Source organism: Oryzias latipes, chromosome 14 (assembly GCF_053564925.1).
Source record: "Oryzias latipes strain Hd-rR chromosome 14, Olatipes_Hd-rR_3.1".
Classification (NCBI taxonomy): domain Eukaryota; kingdom Metazoa; phylum Chordata; class Actinopteri; order Beloniformes; family Adrianichthyidae; genus Oryzias; species Oryzias latipes.
The window spans coordinates 24725656-24748093 of NC_136250.1; the positions used below are offsets into that span (position 1 = coordinate 24725656).

Sequence of the window (22438 nt, forward strand, 5' to 3'; positions counted from 1 at the left end):
AGAACACAAAGGAAAACTACACACAGGAAAGCAAAAACGCACAAAAAGGAGAGCATAAAAGATAACATGTTTAAGAACACAGAAGAGTCTGTAGAAAATGTGGGGAAACATGAACGAGAACATCAAGATAAAATGTAAGAGAAAATAAAGGAGTACAAGCGCAGGAATAAACACAGAAAACTAACGGAAAATTTCATTTAACAATGTCTCAGACAATGAAGAAAATAGAGGACAACATGAAGGAAAGTAGAACTAAACTAGAAAGTCTGCATTTCCAGAAGAAAATGCAGGGTTGAATGCTGTACTGCTGAATGAAAGCTGAATTAGCTCAAAACAGGGCTGAATGGACAAAAAAATGATGACGAACAAACTCTTTTATTTAGGCTCCTTAGGCTCTTTAGGTCGGGATTCTTTTTGGCTGAGAGAGCCATGAACACCATACATTTTTAAATGTAATTACATGAGAGCCATACAATATGTTTAAATGAATGTGTGAATTTTATGTAATTTCAACAATTTTAAAGTACAAAACATCTGTGGATTATTTCTTAATATGATTGTGATGCTGTTGCTATTAATGATAAGTATTTCTTATGCGACTTCTGGTGCTGCATGGTTTTGCTCATGGTCTTGTAATCTGGTTCATCCGTAATAAAAGCTCAACTCAAAAGACGATTTCAGAATTTGATTCGCAGATTTGGGGTTTTGATTCCTGGTTTTACAGTTTTAATGCCAAATAGTTTAGGCATTAATTTGACACCATACCTACATGGTGAGTTTAAGGTTCATGCAGGTGTTGAGACTTCCACCCGTTAAACGTGATCGTAGGTTAGTCTTAATGTTCTTTAGATGTGAGAAATACTGCTCACGTGCAGACGTAGAGCCAAACATTGTCAGTACAGCAATACTCACACGCTGCAGTGTGTGGTATGTGAATGATGGCTGGCTTGACCGCAGTTCTGTTGTGACCCACATTATTTTAAGAAAGGACCGGGGGCTGCCGAGCGGTAACGCCGTGCAAACACCCAGCCATCAGCGGCGTGGGGCTTTTTGCAGCGCATTAAGCGGTGGAAAGCCGCCGGCACCGCGCGATCCGCCGCGGATGCGCTGCGAAAAGCCCCGTGCCTCGGATCGCGCGGTACAGGAGGGCATCGCTTCGCACCGCATGATCCTCTCTTGAAATAATGTGGGTCACAAGAAAACTGCAGACAAAGTAGCTCTCTGCTTTGTCTGCTTCCTGTGACAGTGTGACAGGAAGCGCGTTTCAAGTTTTGACGATCAAGTGGTCTGCGTGTCAGCTTTTTCATTTCTTGCCACTTTTGTTGGCTTGCCAGCTCCGCTTGTCGCCGGCGACACAGTCACCGCTGTGTGGTGTTATTATAGACTGTCATTCCAAAACGGAAGAAGAAAATAAATGATGGATCTTGTTAACTGAGCAGGTCTCGACATCTCGTTCTTACAACTCGACCGACAGAACACGCTGACACGCTCCGGTGAAACGCTCCGGAAAAACCCTTTGTCTACGACCCAGATCATGTGGCCATCAAAAGAGCCAGTTATGGATCGCGAGGGTTCCCGACCCCTGGTCTAAACGGTGATAATTTGTGGGGGGAAAAAGGTTTAAATTAAGAAATAATCAAAGTTGACCATAAATAAAATTAAAAAGAAAAGCAAACTAAAAATATATATATTTTTGTAAAAGCTGATGAGCCGGGTCTTGAACCGGCGAGCTTCTGCAGGGGGTGGTGGGGGGGTTTCCTATGTATTTCTATGGGGGAAAAAATCCTGGACAACCTGGAATATCTTAAAAAGTACAAGGATTTGAAAAACCAAAAGTCATAGCTGGAATAAGCTGAAAGAGCTGAACGTTTTAATAGTCTAATGGTTAAAATTGGATAAAAACTGTAGGAGGAGTTAGGTGCCAAAAAACGGCGGAAGATACCATAAATAAATAAATAAATAAATAAAGAGAAACAGGAAAACAAAGGGTTGAATGCTTTACAGCATTCAACCAATAAGAGAGAGAACAATTGGAAGAATGCGTAAACATGTAAGCGAATATAAGATAACCACTGATAAGATTGATACACTGATTCCCCTTGTTTAGCCCATGCCCTGGGCACCCGCAGGAGGCCGGACCCTGAGGTTCTCAGAGTCCAAGATGGTTCAATTGGCACTAACATGTCAGAGATGTACTTTGGTGCAAGGCCATGGAGAGACTTGTAAACAAGCAGAGCTCCTTTGAAGTCTATTCTTTGAGCCACAGGAAGCCAGTGCAGAGACCTGAGCACAGGACTGATGTAATGGTACCTCCTGGTTCTAGTCAGGACTCGAACAGCAGCGTTCTGGATTTACTGAAGCTGCTTTACAGCTCGATTGGGGAGGCCAGTGAGCAGGCCATTACAGGAATCTAACTTACTGGAGACATATGCATGAATAAGTATCTACCGGTCTGACTTTAACACAATGTTTTTGATTTTGGCAATGTTTTTTAGATGGTAAAATGCTGCTGATGTTACTGACATGATATGGCTGTTAAAGTTCAGGTCTGAGTCCATGATTACCCCTAGGTTTCTCACTTGATATGAAGGTTTGAGACCTGGAGAGTGAAGGTAGCTGTTGACCCTTTCTCTTTGTTTCTGTGGATCAAAGACGATGACTTCAGCCTTGTCTGAGTTTAGCTGGAGAAAGTTGTTTTGCATCCAAGCACTGATCTGTTGGATGCAGCAACTGAGTGAATCCACTGGCCCATATTCACCTGCAGTCAGTGACACATAGATCTTATTATCGTCTGCATAGTTGTGATAAGATATGTTATTACTGCAAATTAACTGACCTAGTGGCACCATGTAGAGGTTGAACAAAAAGGGTGTTCAGTAAAGACTTTAGAAATCTAGTGGGTAACTCATCAAGGCAGCATGTAGACAAACTCAGACAGGTGATAATCTTTTGTTTTGTCAGTCACGTATAAAGTGAGCCATCTTAGAGTGACTAGGTGGCTGTTGGGTAGTCATTTGTGTTGTGGGGTTTATAGCTTTTTTAAATGCCCTGTGCAAACCAGTTCCAATGGCAGCTAAGCTGGAGGGTTTGTTAATTTGTTTACTGTTGCGACCAAGACACAAGACTTTCTGCTGCAACTTGTTGTTGGGGCCACAGATGGATCCAAGGCCTGTAATGAAAGCCCCAGGGACAGTGGAGATGATGGTGATTTAGTTGTAGCGCTGCCGCAGTTGAGTCCTTAGCTGGAGGTTGTTGTTGTGCTGCTGCAGTTGAGTCCTTGACCGATGGTGGTGGAGGTATTTGTTCATGACATGGTGCTGTGGTTCTTGGAACACTGGCTTGGTCTTTCCTTATTGTCTTTTCACGGGCCTGGGCTCTCTGCCTCAGAGCGTGGAGGAGGTTCTTCACTAACTCTCTAGCTCCACCTCTGTTCAGGTGTGGGCCTTTTCCTATGAATGGTTCCTTTTTAAAGTTTTCAGTGTAATGGAGTCCTCTGGAAGCACACTCTCTGGACAGCCAGCTAAAATTGAGTGACATCCCATCAATGTTAGGAAGAGGTCCACTGATAGATAGATAGATAGATAGATAGACAGACAGACAGACAGACAGACAGACAGACAGACAGACAGACAGACAGACAGACAGACAGACAGACAGACAGACAGACAGACAGACAGACAGACAGACAGACAGATAGATAGATAGATAGATAGATAGACAGACAGATAGACAGATAGATAGATAGATAGATAGATAGATAGATAGATAGATAGATAGATAGATAGATAGATAGATAGATAGATAGATAGATAGATAGATAGATAGATAGATAGATAGATAGATAGATAGATAGATAGATAGATAGATAGATAGATAGATAGATAGATAGATAGATAGGTAGATAGATAGATAGATAGATAGACAACTTTATTTATCCATTTGGGAGGTTCCCGCATGGAAGTTGACAATGACAATTGACTTCAGCCAATCTCTTCAAATAACTTTATGAAGTCTTTTTTTAAAAGTTCAGATTGTTCTTTTACTTGAGATAAGAGTTCTGTAATCACTGGAACAATAACATTCGTGCAGCAGAAAGTTTGCTTTTTTCTGTGGCTTTCTCCACTGATAGCCCAATCTCCAAGGAGCAGCGTATCTCTGACCCTGACGTTTGGCACAGATTTTCTCTCTGCCTGTGCTTTGTTGTCAAAATTATGATACCTATTCTTCTAAATTGATCCAATTTATCTTTGTTCTATAAATTCACACTGCGATAGAGGTAAAAATCTGTTTGTCGTCTTTTTGCTTTGGCTTAACACATAGTTCCTCCGCTCATTTGTAGTAAGAGTAGGCTTCTTACCACCAGATGCTACTGAAAGGGCCTTGTGGAGTCCATTTTCAGATTCTAAAGCAAATACTCATGCTTGTAGTTCTTTTATTTCTTGTTAACATATTCAACAGCGTTCACAGTGGGAGTTTGTGTTTCTTCCTTTTCCGGACATGTCACTGGCACGTCAAAAGAAAACTTGATCCTCCTGCAGTTTAGTTTTTACCCCTTGGAACGCGTCTCGTTTTTCAGCACAAATCCATTGTTAAAATCCGAACTCCACTTTTCGTTATTGTTTCATTGATGTTTTAATATTATGATATCTGTGATGAAAAGCCACAAGCTGTGCTCCGCTCCGCTTTTCCTTGGAAACAGACTCCATGAGGGTGCTCAGAGGGCCCTAAATTCTCCAGGTGGTAGTTGTGTTAACAGCCCAAGACCGTGCAAGACGTTTTACATTTGATGGAGAAAACCACGATTAGCAGATTCGCCACTGGCGCCCTGTGTTCTTCACAGATGAAAGCAGGTCAAAACTGAACACGTGACAGACGTGACAGTGTCTGGAGACACTGTGGAGAACATTCTGCTGCCTGCAACATCGTCTAGTATGACTTTGGTGCATATATAGGAGAACAGGTAGAAAAATAAAAGAAAAACATGAGGGAGAACAAGAAAATGTAGGAGAACATAAAAAAGAACATGTAGGAGAACAAATAAGGGAACATTAAAGTAAGCATGAAGGAAAACTGGTAGAAAACTTTAATGGGAAACATGAAGGAGAACATGTAGGATGACATAAACGAGCATAAAGGAGAACATGAAGGAGGATTTTTTGGTGGAACATGTGGGAGAACATGAAGGAGCATTCACAGTTGGAGGGAAAAACAGGAGAAACAGAGTCGATGTGGTAATGGAGGGTTGGTTAATGAGGTGACATCCTGCTCATGTCAGAGTGAAGATCAGCGACCCCCTGCTCTTTAAGCACAGCAGGATCAATGAATCACAGAAGCTCTCAGAAAACACAGTTTCTGAGTCTGCAGACACACAAACAAACCACAGATCGCACAATGCATAAATGACACAATACAGGGATTCTTGTCTTTAGGGGTCACAGTAAAGATTATGCTGACTTTGCAGCAACATTTATTCAACAAAGGCTTTGTTTTCCACCCACTCAAGGTACTTGAGATACTTTTGATACCTCAAAGAGAATAATGGCACATGAGGAGGGAGAGGAAATTTTCAGAAGAATAAAGGATCCTCTCTGTATTCCTTTTAGAAGGTTGTTCTAAATGGTTGTTTGCTGTGAAGCTCAAACTTTGAAAGCTTTCGTTTGTGTTTGGATGAAAGTTTGAGAGTGACCTCTTGGGTGTTTTGACGTTGCATCATCCAGGATGTCAGGGTAACCCTGATGGTGAAACCACATCTACAAAAGATACGAGTCTCACTGGTGCAGAACAGTACCTGCTCACCTCCAGCAGCACTAGGTTTGTTATTTAGCATTTTGAACAATAACGAGCTCTGAATGTGGTTAGAGATTTGAAAAATGCATTTGCAAATGTTTTAATCAGTTCTGTTGTTTTGTTCTTTCAGTCTGATGGAAAACATTACCTACAACAGCATCGTTCTGCAGGTAGAAGGCTTCAAGGTGACAAAGGAGTCAACAGAATATGCCTTCTTCCTCTTCTTCTTCTCCTATATTGTCATCATGATACTGAACTTAGGCATCTTGGCTATTATTGCCATTGACAAGAGCCTCCATCAACCCATGTACTTGTTGTTTTGTAACCTGCCAGTCAGTGATATTGTTGGTTGTACTCACATTTTGCCCCGGCTGCTCTCAGACATGTTGGTGCCCCCCTCTGAGCGCCTCATCAGTTATTACGAGTGTGTGGTTCAGGCTTTTACCACTCAAATGTTTGGCTCCACCTCCCACACCGTCCTCATGGTCATGGCCTTCGACAGGTATGTGGCCATCTGTAACCCTCTGCGATACGCCAACATCATGACCAGCAGGATGATCATCAAACTGACGGTCTTTGCGTGGGGGGTCCCCTTTGTCTGGGTAGCGGTTCTGCTCGGTCTGACCATTCGACTCAACCGATGCCGTACTCTGATAGAGAACCCATTCTGTGACAATGCTTCGCTGTTTAAGCTGTCCTGTGAGAGCTCTGTCATCAACAACATCTACGGCCTCACCTTCACCGCGGTCCTCCTAACCTCATCCATCGGCAGCATAGTCCTCACCTACAGTAAGATCACGGCGGTCTGTCTGACCAGCAAGAGCAAGAGTTTAAACAACAAGGCCCTACAGACCTGCAGCACTCACTTAGTGGTGTATTTGATCATGTCAATCAGTGGCGTTTCAATCATTGTTCTGCACCGTTTCCCCCAGTACTCAGAATACAGAAAACTCAGTGCCATCCTCTTCGTTATGTTGCCCCCCAGCTTAAACCCCATCATCTATGGGGTGCAGTCCAGAGAGATCCAAAAGTTTCTATCTGAAAAATGCTGTTCCAGAAAAATCCCATTTGAGTGTTAAATCAAACTGTTATAAATGTTACAAGTGAAATCCTATTTATTTTTACAATATGCCTATTTTCAAGCAGCTTTTATTGATCAAAGCAGTGAAAAGGCAATTAAACTTGTGTCAAAATGATCATATTTGCTGTAAAATAAAGTATAACTGTAATAAATAGAAATGATGAATAAATGAAAGAAAAAACTGTTTCTGGATGTAAACACAGATACGTCTGTATTTCTGCTTATTATGGGCTACAGTAAAAATATTTAGGGTCTGAAAATTTTTGCTCTGTACGGAAAACTTTGTCAGCTGGTAAACTCCTTAAACAAGACGTCAAAGGGGAGGCAATGCTACTATGATTTCGTATGAATGATGGTAAAAGTTGGCGAATCCCAGAAATTGCTGTAATTTTTTGCGGTTGTCAGGAGGTTCCCAATTGATGACAGCCTCGATTTTGGAGGGATCAGGTCGGATGTGACCAGCCTCAATGATGTAACCCAGGAATTGAACGGTATTGACATGGAATTCACAATTTTTGAATTTGACAAACAATTGATTTTCCAGAAGTCTCTCGAGCCCTTGACGGACATGGTGTTAATGTAGGGTTTGGTTATTGGTGTAAATGAGGATATCATCCAGATAAACGAATACAAAACAATTAAGAAATTCTCTAAGAACATCATTTACCAACCTCTGAAAAAAGGCAGGGGCGTTGGTTAACCCAAAGGGCATTACCAAATATTCATAGTGTCCCAGGGGTGTGTTGAATGCCGTTTTCCATTCGTCTCCCTCTTTGATGCAAACCAGATGATAAGCGTTGCATAAATCCAATTTAGTGAAGACACAGGCTTCTTGTACAGAGTCGAATACGGAAGTAATGAGAGGTAGAGAGTATTTATCTTTAATGGTGATTTGATTTAACTCGCGGTAATCAATACATGGGCGTAAAGTTTTGTCCTTTTTCTCCACAAAGAAAAATCCAGCTCCCACAGGAGAGGAGGAAGGACATATGTGTCCCAGGGATAACTCCTCCTGAATGTAATTTTCCATCGAGGATTTCTCAGGACCGGATAAATTAAACAACAACGATTAAACAACATCTACCCTTTGGAAGGGTGGCATCAGGCAACAGATTTATGGAGCAGCCATAGTGGCGGTCAGGTGGTAATGCACTGGCTTTAGCTTTGCAAAAATAAATTTTTTAAATCATGGTAACAAGAGGGGATTTTAGAAAGGTCCACTTCGCAGGATTTATCAGAAATAAATGTTGAAACAGAGGGTATGGCTTATTTGAGGCAATTAGCAATACAGTAAGCACTCCAATTGATAATTTTACCCTGGGTCCAATTAAACTGGGGATTGTGTAGTTCAAGCCATGAAAAGCCCAGTAAGATAGGAGTATGAGTGGACTGAGTAATAAGAAATTGAATAGATTCTGACATGTTGCCGTTGTCAATTACCTTCCCCCTCCCACTTCCTGCTCTGCTCTGGACGGGACCAGCTGGTTCCCCTCACCTCATCGTTGTTCCCCGCCTACTTAAGGAGATCCAGGACCTGTTTTCAATGCCAGTTCGTTGTTCCTCCCACGGAATCCTCATCACGAGAGTACCACGGGTCGCAGTCCACCATCCTCGTTTCACGGATTCAGCCGAAGCCTCACTCTCTGGTTCTACCTGCCGCAAACCTCCAGTCAGCCGCCACGCCGCACCAAGAATCCTGCTCTTTACTTACCTCCTGTAAATTAAATCTTCTAATTCTTACCTCTCGTCTCCAAGTGTTCTTCTGGGTTCCAGCGTCTGGGTCTGTCTGTAATCCCGCGAGATCATGACAGATTCTCTGTGGTTACCGGATGTTAACAGGTGAACGGGTTTGGTGTGATGAGTGATGTGTGAGTGATGTTGACCCCCTAATCCAGAAGCTTCAATGGGGGTATTCAGGGGTTCTGTAAGCAGAGAGAGTTTTGAGACAAGATGATGATCAATAAGGCTTTGTTCGCCTCCAGAATCAATTAAAGCCTTTAGGTTATGGATTTCAGAATTCCAGCAGATCTTGACAGGAACGAAAAGAAAATTGTTATCAGTATGATTAACAGAGTTACCCGCCCGCGGCCTGTCTTCTAGCAGGGGGCTAGAATGAGGAGTGAATGAATAATGGACACAATGTAAGCGCCTTGAGCGTCTGGAAAAAGCGCAGATAAATCTTATCCATTATTATTATTAGGGCCCGAGCACGGAGTGCAAGGACCCTATTGTATCTGTTAGGTTTATTAGGGCCCGAGCACGGAGTGCAAGGACCCTATTGTATCTGTTAGGTTTATTAGGGCCCGAGCACGGAGTGCAAGGACCCTATTGTATCTGTTAGGTTTATTAGGGCCCGAGCACGGAGTGCAAGGACCCTATTGTATCTGTAAGAGTTATTATTATTATTATTAGGGCCCGAGCACGTAGTGCAAGGACCCTATTGTATTTACTCGGATTATTAGGGCCCGAGCACGGAGTGCAAGGAGCCTATTGTATCTGTTAGGTTTATTAGGGCCCGAGCACGGAGTGCAAGGACCCTATTGTATCTGTTACGTTTATTATTATTAGGGCCCGAGCACGGAGTGCAAGGACCCTATTGTATCTGTTAGGTTTATTAGGGCCCGAGCACGGAGTGCAAGGACCCTATTGTAATTCGAATGTTTATTATTATTATTATTATTATTCTACCGGAAGAGTCGCCTTTTTGAGGCCTTTAACATACCCCAAAACTCACCAAATTTGGCACACACATCAGGAGTCGCGAAAAATTTCGTATTTTATAGGAGATTGGCATGGGCGCAGAAAAACGGCTCGATAGCGCCACCTACAGTGACTTTTGTCCCGACGCCCCGCATACGCTTTAACGTACAAGCTTGATTTTTACAGGGCATGTTCTTCAGATGGAGACCTACAAAAAAGTCTGAAAGGACCCACCTGTCACTCGCACAGGAAGTCTGATATATTGAGGTCAATATGTCATTTTTGCTTCATTTTGGACATTTGCAGGCCTCGCTCTAGAGCGAACTCCTCCTAGAGATTTGTGAATAATGACTCCAAACTTTGGTTTTGTAAACTAAACACATGTCCGATGTTAAATTGCGAAGCTTTTACGTTTTTACGGTTGTTTGTGACCGTGGCGGCGCGTCGAAAATGGAGGTCATTTTGAAAACACGCCATGAAAAGAAAAATGGCCATTACTCAGCCATGCAAAATCCAATATTATCCAAAGTTGATATGCATGATTGTAGTCTGACTTTGAACACATCTGCAGTGGAAGAATCTGGAATAGGTGTAGCGCCACCTGCTGGTAAAAGGAAATGACATGTTTTACTTGGAGCATCACTGCTCCAAGTAGGATGAGCCGACACACCTCAAAATGATGTCCACCTGTTGAAAAGCCATTGATGTTTACTCTGATAAAAAGCCATAACTTTCAATGCGGGGGTGTGGTCGTGACAGAGCGGCGAAGTTGGGCGTCTCGCCATGCACACAAAAGTTGCTCTCACGTGCACATTCCTTGTCCAATCTCACTGAAATTCAATAGAGGTGATGAGGCTTCCATTCTGAACCCATGGATATGACAATCTTGGACGAGCTCCATAGCGCCACCTAGATATTGACAAATACATTTTATGTCACATTCTGACCTATCTTTTCTCTGTGCTTTGTCCGACATTCATAAAATTACAACAGGAGATACTCATAAGGGTCTTCTTTCATCGTCTAAAGTTTCATGGGTGTACACCTGACGGTGCCTGCGCAAGCCACCACCAAACAGGAAGTGGTTGATTGCGTTGCAGTCAGATAATTAAAAATTCATAAAAAATCAGCCGTTTGTATCACGAGGCTGAGATTTCAGAATGAGAGGCCTCTTACATATCTCCAACTTAGATACACAGCACTTGCATGGGTGAACAAAAAACGGCTCAATAGCGCCACCTACCATGTTTGTTTTTGAGAGCCCCGCCATGTTCTTTAACATACAAGCTTGATATTTACAGGACATGTTCATCAGATGGAAACCTACAAAAAAGTCTCTTGGGACCAAGCTGTCAGTCGCACAGGAAGTCTGCTATATTGATGTCAATATGTCAGTTTTGCTCTATTTTGGTCCTTTGCAGGCCTCGTTCTAGAACGAACTCCTCCTAGAGATTTTTGAACAATGACTCCAAACTTTGGTTTTGTAAACTAAACACATGTCCGATCTTAAATTGCGAAGCTTTTAAGTTTTTACGGTTGTTTGTGACCGTGGCGGCGCGTCAAAATTTGAGGTCGTTTCGAAATCACGCCATGAAAAGAAAAATGGCCATTACTCAGCCATAAATAATCTAATCTGATCCAAATTTGTTGTGCATGATTGTAGTCTGACTTTGAACACATCTGCAGTGGAAAAATCCGAAACAGGTGTAGCGCCACCTGTTGGCAACAGGAAATGACATGTTTTACTTGGAGCATCACTGCTCCAAGTAGGATGAGCAAACACACCTCAAAATGACGTCCACCTGTTGAAAAACCATTGAAGTTTACTCTGATGAAAAACAAATCTTTCAACGCGGGGGTGTGGTCGTGACAGAGCGGCGAAGTTGGGTATCTCGCCATGCACAAATGTTGCTCTCACGTTCACATTCTTTGTCTGATCTCACTGAAATTAAATAGATTTGATGAAACTTCCATTCTGAACCCATGGATATGACAATTTTGGACGAGCTATATATGTTCATAAATGATCATGAAGCATGATCATATAATCAAGCTTCATAGGAAATCAGCCGTTTGTCTCAGGAAGCTGAGATTTCAGAATTAGATGCGTCTTACAAAGCTCCACGTTTGAAAAGCAGCACTATACGTACGAGAAACATTTAACCACCTTAATCACCCTATTGTGCTGAAAGCAAATTTTTGGACATTTTGACTCAAGCAAATATTTTTATCATAACATCTGTTTAGTTTATCAGCACCAAAATAAAAAATATTTACATTTATAAAATGAACTGGTCAACTCTAGGATTTTATTTATTCAATCTTACATCCTCAAGCTTTTCATCAGTCTCCCCTGCTGCAGGAGTGGAGTTAGCCCCCCCCCCCCCCCCCCCCCCCCCCCCGGCTGTGTGCTCACATGTAAATTAGCCACGAGTGGCAGACAGAAAGTAGAACAGTTAGAAAGCCTAGTTCAACACTAAAATACAGCAATTTCCTTTGTTTTGTTTGTCTTTTATACATCCTTAGCACTAATCATTGCTTTTTTATTCATCCAAAATACAATTAACTTTATATTTTATCTTTTTTTTTTTTTTTACAAACAAAATATATGAATGTGCTCCAAAACAAAACCCAGTCTCAGTACACTCCTACAGATGTAACATCAGACAGTAAATGTCTCTTTTATGCTTTTTTAATCAATGCTGCAACTTCTTTTCATTTCCTTTCAATACATCCAAAGAAATTAAACTACAACGACAACAAACACAACATATAGCAAATGTCTCTAAGAAGATTGTGTATATACATTATGTACCACCTTTAAACACCAAATAAATAACAAATCTTTCTAATACAATCACAAAAAATGGAACACAAAATGTAAAACCCAAATTAGAAATTGCAATTTTAAAAAGATACATTTTTCAGCAGCTTTTCAAAATCAATCACATATTTTACTCTTCTGTGGATGAAACAAAGAAGTCCAGAGCAATGTAGCCACTTCTCCAAAGTCTCTGTCACCTTCAGTTTTACACAAAGTCTGTGAAAATCCACCATACATTGGTCACATGTATTCAGAGACCGGCTAAAAGTCCACAATTGTAAAAGCTCTTATATAGACAACTGTTTGTTTGCTTGGAGCTCTAAATATAAAAAAATGCTTTTCTATCACCTAGACACAGATGGAGAACCATATCAACTGGATTAGTAACAGGGAAACATGTTTAGGTTTAAACTTACATCAATAGACAACATGAAGCTGTTCATCACATTTTTGACCTAAACATGTAAACACATCCTTGGCTCTGCGGTTAGGAAATGGTACTTGGGAATCTCTTCATACCAGGAGCCAGCCTGAACATTGGAACATCACCACAGTGCCCATCCAGACTGGGACAGCAACGGGGTCCACTTCAGAGCCGTGAGCTGCTGTGTTTAACTCCAGCTGTCCCAGCAAGGGAGACAACTGCAGCAACATCCACTGACCAAGCTGGCAAGCCCTGGCAGAAAAGATCCCCACAAGAAAAACACTGGCTCAGGCAGGCTGGTCAATAAAAAAATATAGTTTTACCAATGTCTTGCAGCTCGCAGATCAAGTGGTTTAGTTTTCCAGTAATGTCAGTCAAGAATACAAGTTCAGATTCACCATATTCATATTCACCATATTCAGCAGATATCTCCATCAATAGCACCTTAAAAATCCTGTTCTGTTTTGCTTTGCAGCTGAGGTTTTTTATGATTTTCACAATAGGAGTCATTATATGTCCAGAGCCAATCACTTCTGCACATAAGGCCTACTGGTGAAAGAAGCAGCAGTAATGCAGACATTTTGGAAAGTCTTGGTCAGCTTTACAGTGAGTGATGAAACCTGTTTGTCGGTCAATCATAGCAGGAGCCCCGTCTGCAGGTATGGCTACCAGCTTTTCTAATGGTACCTTTTTCTGCACAAAAACTCCTTCACCGTGTTATACATTTCAACTCCTCTTGTAGTTGTCTGTTAGGGCAGATGTGTCAGGAATTCTTCTCTTGTGGAAACCAAAAGCTATGCTGTACTGTTGCCGTCCACAGACTCATCACACTGGACGTTAACCACCTGCACTTTGTAAGATCCCGGTCCAGCTAATTGGCCAAGTTATCAGACATAGCTGACATTCATCTAGACATTGTAGTGGAAATTGAATGAGTTCTATTGTTCTCATTCTTAGGAACAGTGATAGCAATTATCATCATTGCTTGTTTCTTAATCTGATAAAAACCTTCTTCTACTTGATGAGAAAATGAGCAGGTCTAAACGAGGCTTAGATTTAAGAATTTTTTTCATGCTATATGCAAAAGTCTTTGTCCTTTAAGGCAACAGATTATAGTCACCCCCCCCCCCCCCCCCACAGGCTGCTGTCATATTAACATTAGCTTGGAGCTCCAGAATGGACAAGAAAAAACGACGAGAATGGCTCGAGCAGGGCGTTGCTCACGGGGCGGTCGCTCGTGCCAGGCGGTGGCACGTGCTCGGGCCCGCTAAATGCTACTTGTAGCTTTAATTATTATTATTATTATTATTATTCTTCCGACTTTTCCGTCGCCTTTTTGAGGCCTTTAACATACCCCAAAACTCACCAAATTTTGTATACACATCAGGAGTCGCGAAAAATTTCATATTTTATAGGAGAACGGCATAGGTAAACAAAAATGGCTCGATAGCGCCACCTGCAAAATTTGTTTTCGCGAGCACCTCCATATGCTTTATAGTACAAACCTGATTTTAACAGGGCATGTTCATCGGATAGAAACCTACAAAAAAGTCTCTTGGGACCAAGCTGTCAGTCGCACAGGAAGTCTGATATTTTGATGACAATATGTCATTTTTGCTGTATTTTGGTCATTTGCAGGCCTCGCTCTAGAACGAACTCCTCCTAGAGATTTGAGAGTAATGACTCCAAACTTTGGTTTTGTAAACTAAACACATGTCCGATGTTAAATTGCAAAGCTTTTAAGTTTTTATGGATGTTTGTGACCATGGCGGCGCGTCAAAATTGGAGGTCGTTTCGAAAACACGCCATGAAAAGAAAAATGGCCATTACTCAGCCATGCATAATCCAATCTGATCCAAAATTGTTGTGCATGATTGTAGTCTGACTCTGAACACATCTGCAGTGAAAAAATCTGGAAAAAGTGTAGCGCCACCTGCTGGCAAGATGAAATGACATGTTTTACTTGGAGCATCACTGCTCTGAGTAGGATGAGCCGACACACCTGAAAATGACGTCCACCTGTTGAAAAGCCATTGAAGTTTACTCTGACAAAAAACCATAACTTTCAATGCGGGGGTGTGGTCGTGACAGAGCGGCAAAGTTGGGCATCTCGCTATGCACACAAAAGTTGCTCTCACGTGCACATTCCTTGTCCAATCTCACTGAAATTCAATGGATATGATGAAGCTTCTATTCTGAACCCATGGATATGACAATCTTGGACGAGCTCTATAGCGCCACCTAGTTATTGCATTGGGCACATTCTGCCCTGTATTTTCTCTTTGCTTTGTCCGATGTGCATGAAATTAAAACTGGAGATACTCAGAAGGGTCCTCTCTCATCATGTAAAGTTTCATGGGTGTACACCTGACGGTGCCTGCGTAACAGGAAGTGGTCGATTATGTGCACCCAAATAATAGAAATTTATTATAAATCAGCCGTTTGTCTCAGGAAGCTGAGATATCAGAATTAGATGCCTTTAATAACCTCCAGCTTTGATATGTAACACTATAGGGTCTACGAGAAACTTCATCACTTGATTTTTTTAATGAAATTTTGGACTGAACAAAGATTTTTAGCATAAATTCTGTTTAGGTTATCAGCACCAAGAATTCAACTTTCATAGGCATTTATGTGCTACTGCTTCCTAAAAAAATTCAGAATGATTGAAGTTACAGGTGAACTTTTATTCAACATTTCATCCAAAAAGGTCCGAAAACGTCTTTTTAGGCAAAACTACAAACACCTATTTTTTTTCATAACTTAATCATCATATATCAACACCATTTATTTTTTTAAATGTAGGGATCTGTGTTTGCTGCCTTCCATATTTTTTTCAGAAGTCCAGGTGAAACAGATGATTTAAAAAAAATCCTGATTCATCCCAAAACCTGTGCTTTTTCCGTCTGGACTCCAAACAAGTGTGTTTTAAAATTACTTATGCTTCAAATATCCACACCAAGTTTCACACGCATATAGCTGAACATGTCTAAATGCTTCTTGAATATTCTTTACAGATATAAAATGAACTGGTCAACTGTAGGATGTCATTTCCTCTTACATGCCTTAGTCTTTTCCTCATGCTGCAGCCTGCTCCTCAATCCGCCCTGTTGCTGGAGTCAAATTTCACCCCCCCCCCCCCCCCACACACACACACCAGCTGCCTGTTTATATGCTAACTAACCCAGAAGTGAGGTGACAATAGTTTAGACACAAGAGGGAGGGCAGACTGCTTTTTCATTTGTTTTGTATGTCTTTCATAGATTTTTATGAATAATCATTGCTTTTCTAGTCATGTAAAATGCAATTAACTTAATATTTTATCTTTTTTTTTTTACAAACAAAACATATGAATGTGCTCCAAAACAAAACCCAACTCTCAGTACAGTTCTACAGATGTAACATAAGACTTAGACAGTAAATGTCTCTTTTATCCTTTTTTAATCAATGCTGCAACTTCTTTTCCTTAATATAAATCCAATGAAATTAAACTACAAAACCAAAAAACACAACCTATAGCAAATTTCTCTAAATAAATTATGTGTATATACAATATGTAGCACTTTTAAACAAAATAATAACAAATCCTTCCAATACAAGCACAGAAAAATGGAACACAAAATTTAAAACCCAAATTTGAAATGGCAATTTTAAAAAGATAATTTTTTCAGCCTGCTAAAAGTGCACAATTGTAAAAGCTCTTTTATATAGACAACTGTTTGGTTGCTTAGAGCTCTAAATATAAAAACAATGCCTTTATGGACGTGGCACGGATGGCACGGATGTTCAGCAGGGTAAACCCCAGGAAAGCGGCGGGACCTGATGGAGTTCCCGGAAAGGTTCTGCGGGCCTGCGCCGATCAACTCTCCCAGGTCTTCACAAAAATCTTCAACCTGTCGCTAGCTCAGGCTTTCATCCCTGCTTGCCTGAAGTCATCCACTATCATCCCGATACCCAAAAAGTCCTCATCCACAGCCTTCCTCACGGACTTCCGCCCAGTTGCACTCACTGCTGTCATCACAAAGTGTCTGGAGCGGCTGCTCCTGGGACACATCAAAGACTCCCTCCCTCCAATCTTCGTCCCCCACCAGTTTGCTTACAAAGCAAACAGATCAACGGATGATGCCATTTCCATCACCCTCCACACTGCGCTGAGCCACCTGGAACACAGAGACACCTACGCCAGGATGCTCTTTGTGGACTATAGCTCAGCCTTTAACACAATCATTCCTGACATTCTGGTCAACAAACTGTCTGAACTAGGACTCCACCCACTCACCTGCACGTGGATCAAGGACTTCCTGACAAACAGACCACAGACAGTCAAACTTGACCCCCACCTCTCCTCCACCCGGACGCTGAGCACAGGCTCCACACAGGGATGTGTGCTGAGTCCTCTGCTGTACACACTGTACACAGCAGACTGCAGACCAGCCCACACCAGCAACACCGTGGTGAAGTTTGCAGACGACACTACTGTGGTGGGGCTGATCTCTGGGGACGACGAGACGGCCTACAGAGACGAAGTCCTGAAACTCTCAAGGTGGTGTCAGGCTAATAACCTCATCCTGAACACCACCAAGACCAAGGAGATCATCCTGGACTTCAGAAAAAACAGAACAGATCCACCCCCACTCTACATCGATGGAAACTGTGTGGAGAGGGTCCACAGCTTCACCCTCCTGGGCACCACCATCTCTGCTGACCTCACATGGTCTAACAACACCATGACTGTCATCAGGAAGGCCCAGCAACGCCTGCACTTCCTGAGAAAACTTAGGAGGAACGACGTCAGCCAGGAGCTGCTGGTAACGTTCTACCGCTCAACCATTGAGAGCATTCTGTCCTATGGCATCACAGTGTGGTTTTCCCACTGCACTGAAGCAGAACGGCAGAGTCTCCAGAGAGTGGTAAAGACAGCGCAGAGGATCATCGGCTGCCCCCTCCCCTCACTGAAGGACATTTACCAGTCTCGCTGCCTCAGCAGAGTGACTAGCATCACCACTAACTCCACCCATTCTGCTTTCCCTCTGTTTGAACTGCTGCCCTCTGGAAGGAGGTACAGGTCCATCAGAACCAGGACAAACAGACTAAGAAACAGCTTTTTTCCATAGGCAATTATCATACGGAATGCACATACGTCCACCAACCACACCTCACTCTAATTTTACTACAATGCGTGCAATATCCTGACTGTCTAACCGGGTCACTGTGCAATAACTTGATATTTATTAAGCTGTGCTCACAGCAACTCATGTAATTCCTTTCTATTTTATTCACAAATATTTAATATTTAACAGTTTCTGTCCATATTGTTCATTTTTTGTTAAGAGTTGTAAATACAGTATTTCTTTTTCTATTCTATTTTTATTTTTATTTTATGTAACTCCTTCACTCCAAGGCTGCTGCAATTTCATTGTATCCCCATGTACAATGACAATAAACAATTCTGATTCTGATTATATCACTTAGACACAGATGGAGAACCATATCAACTGGATTGGTAACAGCAACAACCACCGACCAAGCCGGCAAGCCCTGGCAGAAAAGATCCCCACAAGAAACCCTGCAGGCTGTTCCATAAAAAATATAGTTTTACCATTGCCTTGCAGATCACAGTTGAAGTGGTTTAGTTTTCCTAAAAAAATTCAGAATGATTGAAGTTACAGGTGAACTTTTAGACAACATTTGATCCAAAAAGGTCCGAAAACGTCTTTTTAGGCAAAACTGCAAACACCTATTTTTTTGCATAACTTATCTTTCAAATATCAGCACAAAAAAATTAAAAACGGTAGCGATCTGTGTTTGCTGCCTTCCATATTTTTTTCAGACTTAAAAGTGTAACAGATGATTTATAAAAAATCCTTTTTCATCCAAAAACCTGTGTTAAATCTGTCTAGACTCCAAACAAACATTTTTTTATGGTAACTTATGTTTCAACAATCGACACCAATTTTCACACACCTATAGCTGAACATGTCCCATAGCTCCCTGAATATTTTCATAGATATAAAATGAACTGGTCATTCTAACATCTAGCATTCTAACATCTAACATCTTACATGTCAAAGCCTCTCTCAGCCTGGCTCTGCTGAAGGAGTCGTGTTACAACCCCGCCCCCTCCTGCTGGGACCCCTGCTTCTATGTAAATTAGCAAGCAGTGAACAGAGAGATGAGGAGTAAGAATGGCCATTACTCAGGCATGCATAATCCAAAGACAGCCAGTTAAACACTGAAAGACATATTTTTTCGGTATGTCTTTCATACATCTTTAGTATTAAAAACTCTCCAAGATGAATGTGCCTGACTCCACCTGCAGGTGGATCACAGACTTCCTGACGGACAGACAGCAGTATGTGAGGCTGGGGAAGCTTGTCTCAGATACTCGGACCACAAGCACCGGATCCCCCCAGGGCTGTGTCCTTTCACCCCTGTTACTCTCCCTGTACACAAACAGCTGCACAGCTGGTCACCTGTCTGTCAAACTCCTGAAGTTTGCTGACGACACCACACTCATCGGCCTCATCTCTGACGGAGATGAGTCGGCCTAAAGGGGTGAAATAGCCAGGCTGGTGTCATAGTGCAGCGCTAACAACCTGGAGCTTAATGCTCTGAAGACAGTGGAGATGACAGTGGACTTCAGGAAGGCCCCAGCCCCCCTCCCCCCTGTCATCCTCTGTGACTCCCCGGTGACCTCTGTGGAGTCCTTCTGCTTCCTGGGAACCATCATCAGCCAGGACCTCAAGTGGGAGCAGAACATCAGCTCCATCACTAAGAAGGTCCAGCAGAGGATGTACTTCCTGAGGCAGCTGAAGAAGTTTCACCTCCCTGAAAAGATGCTGGTAGACTTTTACACCGCCATCATCGAATCCACCCTCACGTCCTCCATCACAGTCTGGTTCGCTGCGGCCACGGCCAGAGACAAGGCCAAGCTGCAACGCGTCATCCACTCAGCAGAGAAGGTGATCGGCTGCCACCTCCCGTCTCTCCAGGAGCTGCACATCTCCAGGACCTGGAGGCGGGCAGCCAGGATTGTAGCCAACCCCTCTCATCCAGGACATAATCTCTTTCGGCCCCTCCCTTCTGGCAAGAGGCTCCGGTCCATCAGGACCAGGACCTCGCGCCACAAGAACAGCTTCTTCCCCACTGCAGCCAGCCTGCTGAACAGAACCCCAACTCCCCCAGGTGACCCCCCTCCCCCCCCCGCCCACCAAAGGACTGTCGGTGCCACTTACAGGCCCCACCATCCCAGCCCATCTGTGCTCCCACTTTAATTCACCTTACTCTACTGTATATAGTGTGTTGTTGTTGTTAACTTAATTTTTAACTTATTCTTAATTGCACTATACACCAAGTCAAATTCCTCGTTTTGTAAAGTGCGCTCTACTGAACCTGGCAATAAAACTTTTTCTGATTCCTGATTCTGATTCTGATTCTATTAATCATTGTTTTTTATTCATTCAAAATGCAATTAAATCAATATTTTATTTTTTTTCTTTTTATTTTTTTTTATCTCTTATATCCTTTTTTATAATCAATGTTTGAACTTCTTTTCCTTTCTATTGTCATGGTTTCAGTTTGTTGTCTTTTTTTTCGCTTTAGTTCTTGTTCTGTCTTGTTTGGTTCTGTTTCCTGTTTTATTTTGAAAGGTTTCCTGTCTTGTCATGTTTCTTGAGTTTTACTTCCTTTGGTCCCCATCTGCCCTAATCGTGTTCACCTGTGTCTTGTCTGCCCTGTCTGTATATAAGTCTTGTCTCTGCCTTCCTCCTGTGCTGGTCCATTAACTTCTGCTCATGTTGATCACGTCTTCTTGTCTGGCGTCCATGTCCCTTGCCATGCCACAGTAAGTTTTTGTTTTTAGTTTTGTCATCCTGCTCTGCAGCGATTTTTGTTAGTTAAATAAACCCACTTGCCCTGAACCCGTTTGCCTCCCGTCTCTGCGCCTGGGTCCTACCTGCTCTCGAGCCTCCCCCCCACACGACATCTATACATCCAATGAAATTAAACTACAAATCAACAAACACAACTGATAACAAATGTCTCTAGAAAATGATGTGTATATTTGCAGAACCTTAAAAACACCAAACAAATAACAAATGCTTCCCAATTAAAGCACAAAAAATGGAACACAAAATGTAAAACCCAAGTTAGAAATTGCAATTTGAAAAAGATACTTTTTTCAGCAGCTTTTCAAAATCAATCACCAATTCTACTCTTCTGTGGATGAAACAAAGTACTCCAGAACAATGAAGCCATTTCTCTAAGTCTCTCTCACCTTCAGTTTTAAACAAGGTCTGTGAAAATCCACCATACATTGGTCACATGAACTCAGAGACCTGCTAAAAGTGCACAATTGTAAAAGCTCTTTTATATAGACAACTGTTTGTTTGCTTAGAGCTCTAAATATAAAAAAAAATGCTTTTCTATCACCTAGACACAGATGGAGAACCATATCAACTGGATTAATAACAGGGTGGCATGTTTAGACAACATGAAGCTGTCCATCACATTTTTGACCTAAACATGTAAACACATCCTTGGCTCTGCGGTTAGGAAATGGTATTTGGGAATCTCTTTATACCAGGAGCCAGCCTGGCCATTGGAACATCGCCACAGTGCCCATCCAGACTGGGACAGCAACGGGGTCCACTTCAGAGCCGTGAGCTGCTGTGTTTAACTCCAGCTGTCCCAGCAAGGGAGACAACTGCAGCAACATCCACTGACCAAGCTGACAAGCCCTGGCAGAAAAGATCCCCACAAGAAAAACACTGGCTCAGGCAGGCTGGTCAAAAAAAAATAGTTTTGCCATTGTCTTGCAGCTCGCAGATCAAGTGGTTTAGTTTTCCAGTAATGTCAGTCAAGAATGCAAGTTCAGATTCACAATGTTCATATTCACCATATTCAACAGACATCTCCTCCAATAGCACCTTAAAAAGCCTGTGCTGTTTTGCTTTGCAGCTGAGGTTGTTTACGATTTTCAGAATAAGAGTCATTATATGTCCAGAGCCAATCACTTCTGCACATAAGGCCTGCTGGTGAATGACGCAGCAGTAATGCAGACATTTTGGAAAGTCTGGGTCAGCTTTACAGTGAGTGATGAAACCTGTTTGTCTATTGATCATAGCAGGAGTCCCATCTGCAGTCACTGCTACCAGCTTTTCTAATTGTACCTTTTTCTGCACAAAAACTCCTTCACCGTGTTATACATTTCAACTCCTCTTGTAGTTGTCTGTTAGGGCAGATGTGTCAGGAGTTCTTCTCTTGTGGAAACCAAAAGCTATGCTGTACTGTTGCCGTCCACAGACTCATCACACTGGACGTTAACCACCTGCACTTTGCAAGATCCCGGTCCAGCTAATTGGCCAAGTTATCAGACATAGCTGACACTCATCTAGACATTGTAGTGGAAATTGAATGAGTTCTATTGTTCTCATCCTTAGGGACAGTGATAGCAATTATCATCATTGCTTGAATTTTTTTCATGCTATATGCAAAAGTCTTTGTCCCTTAAGGCAACAGATTACAGCCCCCCCCCCCCCCCCCCCCCCCCCAGGCTGCTGTCGTATTAACAATAGCTTGGAGCTCCAGAATGGACAAGAAAAAACGACGAGAATGGCTCGAG

The 22438-nt window shown here is 42.2% G+C and overlaps 1 protein-coding gene across 1 annotated transcript; it reads left to right on the top strand.

The window, feature by feature from the left end:
- The first annotated feature begins 5921 nt into the window (after window positions 1-5921).
- Window positions 5922-6890, top strand: LOC101158130 (olfactory receptor 52N2). The gene has a single exon (XM_004076739.4). It carries the CDS (start codon window positions 5922-5924, stop codon window positions 6864-6866), a length of 945 nt encoding a protein of 314 aa, XP_004076787.2. The 3' UTR covers window positions 6867-6890.
- Window positions 6891-22438: the final 15548 nt, after the last annotated feature.